The sequence below is a fragment of the Myotis myotis genome, unplaced genomic scaffold (genome assembly GCF_014108235.1).
Source record: "Myotis myotis isolate mMyoMyo1 unplaced genomic scaffold, mMyoMyo1.p scaffold_m19_p_18, whole genome shotgun sequence".
In the NCBI taxonomy this organism is placed as follows: Eukaryota; Metazoa; Chordata; class Mammalia; order Chiroptera; family Vespertilionidae; genus Myotis; species Myotis myotis.
The window spans coordinates 10,103,243-10,114,800 of NW_023416322.1; the positions used below are offsets into that span (position 1 = coordinate 10,103,243).

General features: G+C 41.9%; 1 protein-coding gene across 1 annotated transcript; it reads right to left on the reverse strand.

Moving 5' to 3' along the window:
• Positions 1-4,143: 4,143 nt before the first annotated feature.
• Positions 4,144-11,206, reverse strand: YOD1 (YOD1 deubiquitinase). The gene is made up of 2 exons (XM_036342775.1): positions 10,834-11,206; positions 4,144-9,815 (listed from the first exon to the last, which is right to left on the reverse strand). The coding sequence occupies exons 1-2, from the start codon at positions 11,177-11,179 to the stop codon at positions 9,112-9,114; spliced, it is 1,050 nt and encodes a 349-aa protein (XP_036198668.1). The 5' UTR covers positions 11,180-11,206; the 3' UTR covers positions 4,144-9,111.
• Between the last annotated feature and the right edge of the window lie 352 nt (positions 11,207-11,558).

Consider the following 11,558-nt stretch of genomic DNA (forward strand, 5'->3'; position numbering starts at 1 on the left):
AGATGCTGTTAATACCCAAACCTTACAGGGAGGTTAAATAACTTGTCCAAGATCATGTAGCTAGAAGGTGGCAGAGCAGAGATTTCAATGTAGGCGCCATGACAGCAAGCTTGCCACATGCCAGTATGATGCCAGTCAGCCTCGACTTAGGAGAAAATCGTAAGTAGGAAGCATGAAATACTCGGGTAATTTGCAGGTCTAATTCTAGCCATTAGGTTCATCCTTTCCCATCTCATTTCTGTCTTGTCACTATTCAGATCTTTCATCACAAGATGACACATGGCTTTCATCTTTTCTCTTTCTATGATCATAATTGGGTAGGAAATGAGAAGTGCAGTGATCCTGGAGCCAAGGTAGAGAGACGAGGTGGGGCAGGACTAGTGAGGAGGAAGGAGGTAGAGGAACCCCGGAGAAAACCAGTACCCTGTCAGCAGGATATGGATGGCTGAGCTGATTGAGCATTTAAGGGCAATGACCTCTCTTCATGATGTGTAATCCAAACATGTATGATGTCACAATACTAACGAAAGAGGAAGGGCACCTCCTACTGAGGAGTTCAATGTAACTAGAGTTACACCCATGGGTGAAGTCACTGAAGTTGATCCAGCTTCATAGGTGTGTAATTCGAACATTTGCTAAAAAGTAAAAATAAAAAATGAATTGACTTGTGAGCATTAACCTCACAGTGATAGCAGGCATAGTCTTGTTTGTGAATTGACAGTTTTTCAGTTTATAATAAAGTCGAAATAGTTAAGAAGAGCGCCTGTCTTTTACCAGGTAGACGCAGGGACATAGACAACATGATCTTTCTGTTCCTCTTTCCTTTTAGGCATCTTTTTGAAAAGTATGAAATATTCCAGCTAATTGAAATGTACCTAACGCCCAGTTCAAGAACTGGAACAGGAACCTTACAGTTGAAGTTACTTACAAGCATCACCCCTCCCTCCTCTCCTGCCTCCTCAACACACACATACACCCAGGCTGAAATAAATCACCATCATGCATGTCATGTTTTTTTATTCTCTATGTCTTTAAATGTTTTACCCTGGAATCTTGTTTTTTCTCTGCTCTCTTGGAAAAATACCAAGTCTCTAAGGTTCCAAGAGAATTGGGAAGGAGGCCTGGGACTAGGGGAAAGAGAGGGCTTCAAAACCCAGACATTCTAGTGTCTGAGAGACTAAGGCTCCCTGATTGATGCAGGTCATCTTTGGAGGAGTGTGGCGTGTGTGTCATTGCTCTTTGTGTATGAATTCCTGTTTGATGACTTGACTCCATGAAATCTAATTACAGTCCAGCTCACCTGACTCATCTGTGTCCTCACTCCTCCATCCTGGCATGCTGTTGTGGGGCAGTCATCTTCTTGACCGTCGGAGACTAGTTTACTATTTCCTTCTGAGTACAGCCTCCCAGCGAGGCATCTCACTTACTCACTCAAGTACACTTCTACACACACACACACACACCCCTTCAAAACTGAAATATACCACAGAGAGTCATTGGGTAATCTTTCCTCTTTAGACAACTTATATTGGCAAACTCTCTGCAAAATAGTCATGGGCCTCCATTCTAACCATTCATGATACTTGTTTACTCACATTATAGTCACACTAGAGGCCCAATTCACGCAAGAATGGGCCTTCCTTCCCCTGGCTGCTGGCACTGCCTTTGCTCAGGCCCAGAACTGCCTTTCCACCTTCCCACACTGCCCAGAGGCCCGGAGCAGCTGGGGCGTTGCAGAACGCCTGGGTCGTCGCCATGGTCCCGCCCCCGGCTGCTTGGCGCCTGCATATGCAAATTAACCTGTCATCTTTGTTGGGTTAATTTGCTTACTCACTCCTGATTGGCTGGTGGGCATTGCAAAGGTATGGTCAATTTGCATCTTTATCTTTTATTAGAGTAGCTTCTATCAGTGTCTTTCTTCTCCTTTTCCTTGCTAAAGAAAAAAGGAAGTTACTTTGAACATGTATATCATCATCCCTAAGAAATGCTGGGTGCCCACAATGTTCATGGTATTGGGCAGGCTACAATGTGCTGAGTATATTTCTGAGCATATTTCTAACATATTGAGGGGAGGAAAGGTTTTATTCCTTATAGCAAGAGCTTGCTTTAGCCCAGCCAGTCTGGCTCAGTGGTTGAGCATCAACCTATAAACCAGGAGGTCACGGCTTGAGTCCTGGTCAGGGCACATGCCCAGGTTGTGGGCTGGATTCCCAGTAGGGGGTGTGCAGGAGGCAGCTGATCAATGATTCTCTCTCATCATTGATATTTCTACCTCTCTCTCCTTCTCCCTTCCTCTCTGAAATCAATAAAAGTATTAAAAAGGGCTTTCTTTAAAGAGAAAACAGCTAGGGAAGGATTTGGATAAAGGTGATCAGAATTTGGAATTGATAGGCCAGATTAAGATGAATTAGATCACTAAATTCTCACCAAAGTGATATCAGTGTTAATCCTAATATAATTAGATAGAAAGTGAAGGGTGTTATTAACTGGATTTGGATGAAGGAGTTCTGACATTGCTTAACCATTAAGTAGTTCCTGGGAGCAGCTTTCTTTCTTCTTTCTTTTTTGAGAGCAGAGTTACTTTGGCCCACCTATCACGGACATTTAGAGGATTCAGTGGTTCTTTTCCTCCGAGTGCTAATGAAAGTTTGAGGGCTGAGGTCATCTATTAGCACCAGAGAGTTTTGTAAGAAACACCAAATTTTAAGTTGTTCAAAACTGAACTCATCTGACCCCTGCCCCTCCAACCTGCCCTCCCGCCTCTATCTGCATGCCAGCTAACAGCATCACCATACCTAATCTCACCCAGACTCAACACCTCCCAGCAATCCTCCCATGTTCCCATGAGATTGCGCTCATATCTCTTTTTAGCTCCTCATCCTCCTTACTCTGACTCAGGATTTTACTACATGTAGAATCATAGGTTATGAAATATGAAGGAATTCCTTGTTTTATATCTTCCATTTTATAGATGCACATCGGAGTTTCATTCCTCTCAAAATGCTTTGATGTATTTTCATAGCATTCAAGATGAAATTCTAAGTCCCCATATGACATAAAAAGACCTTCGTGAGCTGGCATCTCCTATCACATATTCATCCATATGCTTTACTATAGTCATATTCATTTTTCTGAAACTGCAATCTTAGGGCTTTCAGCCTGCTGTGATTTTTGAATTGTCATTCATTGACTATCCGTCTTCTCTGGGTTTATATTCTTTGTAAATGTAGTAACTGTATTAACTAGTGTATGGAAGTAAATTGCATGAGGCCAAGAACATAGCACTGATGTAAGCCATTAGAGTTCTCTCCAAGTTGATTTAAACAACCATGGTATAACTGGTGGTTCTCCAACGTTATCATGCACTAGAATCACCCAGAGGGCTTGTTAAAACAGGTTGCTGACCTCATTTCTTTTGGAGAATTTGAATTTCTAACAAGTTCCCAGGTAATGTAATGAATACATTTTGGGTACCGTTACTGTTCAACCAGCTACCACTGCACACACCATGAGATTTCTTACAGACCTTTCAATATGAGGTTTGGCCTAACTTATTCTTAAGCTGGAGTTATGCTGACTCCAAAGATATATTCCGTCCTGGTGCGCAAATTAATTACATTATGGATCCACTTCCATAATTTTAAAGTTTTCAATGAGGTTAGTTCAATTTAATTAGAGCCTAAACTGGCCAAGCCTAGTAACTCGTGTTGTTTCAAATAAATGTTTAAATGTCAATATTGTCAAAGATTAAGTCAATGCTCCAGGAGAGATGTTGCAGGTTCCAAATAGATCTAAGTTCACACAGCTCTCCTTTATAAACTTAAGGGAATATTCAGCCTTCACAATTTGACAATTTGTCAGCAACAGACGTTGAATTCCAACTCTCAGGAGCTGACTGCACACCAGAAAATGGGGAGTTAGGAAGGGAAATTTCAAATGCCCTCTGGTGTTACAAAGAGAAAAGTAGTTCCTCGTGCTGAAGTCATTAGGACTCCACCTACAGAGTGAGATTTGGCAGATCTGGGCACTCAAGACAGAGCAGTGGTCTCTTAAGCTTTTAATAATGAATACTATGCAACTTGAGTATAGCAGCAGCTATTCACTGGCCCTCTTACCTCACCCCAAAATATGCTCAGACAACAATATTTTCACTTCATTTATTCCTTTAAAACAAGTCATTTCATACAGCATTTGGATATTTAAATTATACACTTCATAAATAAAATCAACGCATCTTAATGACAATGGCAATATCACATAAGTGTCGTACAAAATAAAATTGGACATCTCCCAGGTAGCAGCAGTGCACTCACTGAAAAAAAAATACTGACAAACAGACCAAAGAACATTTTTAAAACCACAAAGCCCTGTCCATTTTCACTAAGAAAAATGTTTTTAACAAGAAAAACAGAACTTTGTTCTGGTCTGCTCTTCCCTACTACTTTTTCAAGCCCCGGTCTAAAGCGCTTGGTCTGACAGGCTTGTGGTTTTCTTCTGGCCTCGGGTATCCTCTTCTACTGCATTAATACAGAAAATACGTCCTGCTCGACAAGCTATACATATTTTGTATCTTAAGCGGAATTCCATACTTTTTAAAAGGAAGAATTATTTTGCTAAGGAAATTGTATTTCCTGTAAACAACTTGAGTCCTGAATGGCACCAAGGTGAACTGGAACACGGACGGGAACTGGGTGCCCTGGTCCTTTTAAGTAACTTAGGGGCTACAAACAGCTACATGTCCTATATCAGTTATACAGTCAGGCTTATGTTATCTTAGTAGACATTCTAAAGCTTTCTTAGGTTAATTTTTACTTTTTTTTTACCTACAACTTAACCAAATCATCCCTAAACTCTAGTTGTAGGGTTGTATTTTTAAAAACAAGTATTAGAAAGGCATCTTACCAAAATGCTTATATTCATGGTTTTATACTTTAATGACTAGCCTTTCAGTTATGACCCTGCTACATTCTATGCCAGGGGAGAAGGCTTAAGGCCACACAAAGGCATTGCTTGAAAGTTTTTCCAATAAGCATAATTCATGACTAGGAAAGCAGCCATTTGAGGACCTCTTCTGTTTAAGTGGTACTTTATCCTCTTACCCCTTTCTCCCTTCACTCTAAAACAGCACAGGAGGGCTGTCAATCTCTTTTAGAGTCACAGGAACCAAGACGGAAATCAGCACCCCACAATTCAATTATCAATGTAGTCATTTCTTCAAAGTCAAATATGCTAAGCACTATAAACACAAAACCAGCCAATTTTTGCAGAAAATAAATAAAACTCTTTCCTACAATCAGGGAAGTTTTACATTCTCAATTGGATGAAATGTGCTGAAATATTGTAACTTTTCGTTAAGAAAACATCTTTAGTTAGTAAACTAGCTTATTCAAATCAAGTGTTTCACTGTAGTCTTAAAAATGTTGCTTATTACCTATGATACTTTTAAGGCCTCTGACTCAAAAATCAGCTCCCTTAAAGTAAGTTTGCCTAGAAACAAATGATGAGTTTTAAGAATCTAATCTTTTCAAAGTTGTGACAGTCATCTTTGTGCTATAAGAACCAATTTGAATACTGCACTGTACAATGAATGATAAAGAACGATCACATTAGAGAATTAACATTTTGAACACTAGGGCACAGAGCATGCCCCTCATAGCTACTGAAATTGTGTGCTACTGTTATCAAAACACCAGAACATTGTACCACTGGATACACTATACACTGATGGTAATTGTTAATTGTGAATAGCTGATTGTAAGCAGCTCAAGAATTATGTCTTTAAGATCCCTGGGGAGGGCTAACATGTAAACTTTTATTTCGTATTTTTTAAAGTGCTGCAAATAATAACAAATGCCTATTTCAACACATGATAGAACATAAATCTTAATACATGGAAGTTTAGGAAGGCCATCTAATTTGTAAAGAAAAAAAATCACTCTGCCGCTAACCTTGCATACTCCTCATTCTAATTTTTTTCAAAAGACAGAGAAAACGATGTTTAGCTAGGGTAGCCTGCAACATCTGTTTTAAAGCCTGCGTAGGATAAAAAGAATAGGCTTGATAAGGAGATTAGGCACGGGCACTTAGGGGCATGTATAGATAGATAATTCATTCCTGATGATGATTCTGTGGGCACGTGAACTTCAAGTAATAATCAAGTGGCATGACTATATTAGTTTCTTCCTATAGGGTTAGCTGACCAGCAGCCATACTTTCAAGGGTACCACTCGACTGTACCCATTTTTCATGCATGGGATTTAAAAAATCAACCACAGACATTAACAGAAGATGGGGTCTTAATGTGGCTATCACATCAAAAAATGACCAAGGATAAAATTTTAACTTCGGAAATCACTCTCTCTAGAAGTGCATCTTTATAGCCCTACACCTAATTTTTAAATCCAAAGAGTAAAGGAAAGAAGAATAACGGAAAGGAGTGAGGGGATGGGAAAGCACAATCTTCATTCAGCCACTAATGTAAACTATTTTCATTTTAATTAAAAACATATTCTTGTATGGCAGTCAAAAACAATGACTAGGAAGAATGGTTTCATTCTGCTCAAGCACAAGTTTAAGACAAAGTTTCTTTTAATCCCATTGCAAGTACTAAATCCATAGGTTTTCAAAGTCTCAAGGTTAGAATTTACACACTAGTGAAGTAATTTCAAGAGTTTAGTAAGTGCAGTAACAAACTATAAATTCTGTGAGGCTCATAAACTTGAGTTTAGAATGAGGACAAGCTTAGGTTTTTAATCCTCAACAATTAAGTCAAATGATCTGCCATCTTGAATTTTCCATGATCAGAACATTAAAGTCCTAGTGCTGAATTTCAGCAGCTGATCAATTTTAAAAAGCCATTACTGAGAGCAATGTCAGTCTCTAATTGGTGAATGGACAACTTAGACAACAGCAAACTAGAATAAAATAAGATCCCCTGAACAAACACTGGACACTTACTATAAGCTTACATATACCAACAATATTTTAAATGGAGGGATTTAATTTTATAAGTTATCAGGTTCTTTTTCTATTTGCTAACGTAACCCAATGTAGGTAGAGTATACTCAATTTTAAAGTGTCAGAAATTTATGTTGGGAAACACATTAATAGATGCCTGGTACATTATAAGTTACTCAATAAATATCTGTTGCATGAATATACTTCTCTAAAATTCCAGTTAGTAAATGTCAAGTTTGGCTCCTGAAGTACCTAAGAAAGGAAGGAAAACAATTTGATAGATGTTACCCAGTAGTATACTCTTCACTTAGAATTTTAAATTTAGTATTTTCTGGGGAAAATAAGAGATACAGAAACTTTTTAGACTGGAGGACAGACAGGTACCAAGGGATTTTCAATCATATTCATCTGTACACATTATGATTGCCAAACATTAATTATCACAAACTTACAAGTGCTATTTTTAAGGCTCATTAAAATAGAAAATTAAACACTTTTAAGTTATACTGACCATAGCAACTTTTGCCTAAAGAGGCTATTCACATAAAAAGTACTAAAAAAAATGTCATCTAATGATTTCCTGTATATTTAGTGACTTGTTCCTTAAAGGTACTTTTCCCCTACATTGCTTATGTGTTCCCTAATGTAATATGGCTACCTCCACCAAGTGAAAGTGCTAAAAGTAGATCTCAATTGTATAACATTTGTCAACAAGATACAGTGAAAAAGAATTTAGTGCATTAAAGTATACCATTAGTTTTCTAAGGGAGACACTTAATAAAAATGAGACCAATGTAAGAAAACTTCACAACATTAAGCCTCTTCACATTATGTGAGCTAATACACAACAAATTAAAATTTAGCATCCCTGATCGTCAGAAGATTCACGAAAAGAGGTAGAAAATTTTTATCTGGAAGATCTCATAGTGAAGCTAAGTTTTAGAGGGTTTGCTTTAAGGATTAGCCCACCAAGCAAATGGCTACACATCTAATATTAGGAAGAAGCTTATTCAGGTAAGGCAACAGTTTTCAAACTGCCATATTTTGGAAGTGAAACTAATTCATTCAACGTTATTATCCCAATTACTTTAAAACTCTTCAAAAGTCCAAGATCAAAATCATGGATAAGCAATAATTTGCAGAAAGGTGAAATTATTACAAGAGCATTAGTGGCAGGATAAGGCTAAGATATAAAAACATAATGTTTAGATAAGCAAAAGCTCTCACAAAATCCAAACCAAAGCATAATCATTAGCACTTTAGAGAAAGATTTTTTTTTTTTACGAGTTGGAGGAAGTGCTCTTAACAAAAAGCTGAGGAAATTAAATCCCTTCAAATCTTTATGTAAAAAGGCAAAATTCAAGCATTCAAATTTCATGGTACTTCAGTTAAATAAATACCCTGCTTAACTAAAATGTATCCAATGTGACAAAGATTAATAAATGAGTTGCATTAAAACACGAGGCCAATGGTCTTTTAAAGCTTCAGTAAGCGGCTCAGGCACCTTTTCCCTCATACATTCTCCTTCTATACCCTAACGATCCTAAAGTGGGCACCAGCAGTTTCTGTTTTTTAGGTAACATTCTCAGGGCAAGACTCATCCCTGTAAAAACTGCTTGTAATGTACTTGTGACTGGTTAAGTACACATTTATAAAGTCTACCAAATTGCAATATAAAATCAGTTTTGACAAGTCGGTGTATCTTCTTTTGAGGAATCAATTCATAATTTAGACACTATTAACGCAAGAGTTTTTAAAAGGACGCAATTACTGGAGACACTGTGGTTTACGTCCAGTGGCCTCACATGAAGCCTTCCGCTTTACCCAAAACGGGCAGCCGTTTTCTTCTACACGTTAGTGCTGCTGGGTGCTACCTTACAACGCGAAAACTCAATCTTCAGGTTAGTGCCGGCAGGTAGAAAGGACCACCTATTCTGTCACCCCAGCAGGAAGAGGGCATGTACCACCGCTGTAGACACATCTGTAAACGTGCACACTAATTTTAATCTTAACAAGGAATTTCAGTGCCTTCGTGGTTCTAAGTTAAAAGGATGATTCAAGCATGGTGTCTTTAAGGTTACGAATAGCTTATTGGAAAACCCAGAACCTTCTGGATCTGTGAGGTAGTAGGGGTCAATCCTCATCACGCAGAGATCAGACTTCGCCGAAGTTGGTGTGGCCCGTCTCTTTGGCATGTTCCCTTGCTTCTGCCTGTCCAGTTAACCCCTGTTGACATATCATGCATCTCAGGGTGAAGCGGTTTACATCCGTAAACTGTCTCTTCCTTTTCGCTTCATCTGCTAATTCCAGTGCTTGTACCAGAACGATATCATCATTAGAGGAGAAAATGGTCAGAGGAGGGGTGTCGGGGTCGGGAAAGTTACGCTGAAGCGGATCATAGTGGACGCCATCATATATAAGCAGGACCCTTTTGGAATAGCCTGCGTCTTCCCCAAAACGGTCAATTCTTACCGTCTGTGTATCCACCACACAAATTTCGCACTGATAAAATTTAGACAAAATCGATATTTCAATGGCTCCTCCCCACGTGTCATCCCTTTTGATCCATTCACAGTACTCTTGATTGGTTTTCCCCAGGATGGCTTCGCTATAGAAATCTGGGTCGCTTGCTACAATGCGTGCTATGAGGCGTCTCATCTCAGGGGCACAGGCTGGGTTCAGGACCCCTCCTTCAACCACGTAGTACACACTGGTGAAGAGGCAAGAGTTGTCTGCTGGGACCACGGTCCTGGTAAGCACGGGCACCGTTTCCCTGGCATAACAAGGAGCACCATGTCTGGCGAACGCAGGTGAGGCGTGGGGCCTGGCTTGGTCTTCTTCAACGATCAGCATGTCGCCTGTTAAAAACAAGAACACAAATCCAGAACTGCGGAGACGAAACGGGGGGGTTCACTAGCCAAGTCTGTTAATCACAAACAGAAGGAGTTAAAGTGTAAGCTGGGGTCAGCAGGGAGAGCCCAGCTTTGCAAACAAGTGACCACCTGCTAATAATACTGCTGGTTCAACCGAATCTTCAAGTTCAAGACAAACAAAAACCCAGAACATCTTAGGTTGCATCCCAACTCTGAGAAGGGGCCGGGGCTAAGCACCTTCATAGTTCCCCGAAAAGAGACATCTCCAGAACAAAATGTCCTGATGCTTGTTTGCTCTGTTTTTAACAAGCGCACATCTTCCACCAGCTGTTCATCATCGTCTGGAGTCTGGACCACTAGGGGGCTCCCCTCGCCCTGAAAGTTACCCAGCCTGTTTGCTGTTTACAGGATCCCAGATACAACCGCGGGAAGCCTTTCAGGATCAAGGCTGCTATTCCAGGTTCCATGCTGGACAGAAATAGCTGCTGCTGCTTAGAACTTGATGGGCCCTTTAGTGGCTGTGCACAAGCAAGCGCTACAGCGAGGACACCCGCCCAAGGCAGTATATACACAGGAAGGTGATCGCAAAAACAAACCAGGGAAGCAAGCAAGACAAGCACCCCGCCTCCTTCAGACCTGCCATCTTCGTTCAGCGGTACAGGGGGCATGGACCATCAGGACGGAGAAAATAGGTCCTACTGAATGCATGCCTTTGTGGACGCCGAGGGGAAACAAAATGAATGAGACGTTTCCCAGACAGACTAGAAAGCAGATGGAGGAAGGGGGGAACTCAAAGGCTCGGAGCTTCTCGCAGGGGCTGGGCCCTCCCTGTCTGCTTCAGCGCGTCCCGGCCTCCGCCCGAGTTCTCCAGCTTCCACCTGCCGGCAGCCGGGTCCTCAAAGCCCGGGCCGGCCCGCAGCCGCCGCGCCTCTACTGTGTGCTCTCCCGCAAGCCCCTGGCCATCCTCCCAGGCTTCCCCGGGCCCCAGCCCCGACGCCCTTACCTGACTGGATGGGCAGATCCCCCAGCATGGCGTCCCCATTGCTGAGGTCCAGGCACTCGGGTGGGTATCCCACGAGGATCCGCTGACAGTCCGGGGCGATCCCCGTGATGGCAGCAATTTGGCCCTGGAGCTCCCGCACCCGCGTCCGGCTGGACAACTCCTGCAAAACATAGGTGCCGTCCTTGGCTTTGCAGCGGAGCCGCCACATCGTGTCGGTCAGGCCACCCATGGGCCTGACAGCCGCGGGGCCGGCCTTGGTCCCGGCAGCAGGATGGCAGACGCCGCCGCGGGGGCACTCAGCCTCCGCGCGGACTCCAAAATGGCTACCCTTCGCCGGGCCAAACATCGCGAGAACTCGCGGGCGGCCACCGTTTTCGCGATATTTGGGCGCAGCTTCGTTTCAGCCCTGGAAGCAGAGCGAGTTCTCTTAAAGGGACAGCTAACTCCCCACTCCTCCCGCCTCTTCGGGAGCCGAAGGGTGAAGATGTATCAGTATTTCTAAAGAACAAAAGGTCTTGCTACCTGTAGGTCGAGTGAGGTGCCCTCGAAATCGGCCGCATATATGCTCAAGGCGAGAGGGCGGGGAAGGAGTTCCTGAATCCAGTACATTGGAATGTCGTCTTGCACTGACTTGAGGTCGGGAATTACTAAATTGGGGCTTGCGAACTACACCGGGAGAAAGAGAATCATGGTTCAGCACGCAAATGAATGCCAAGCATGGTCAG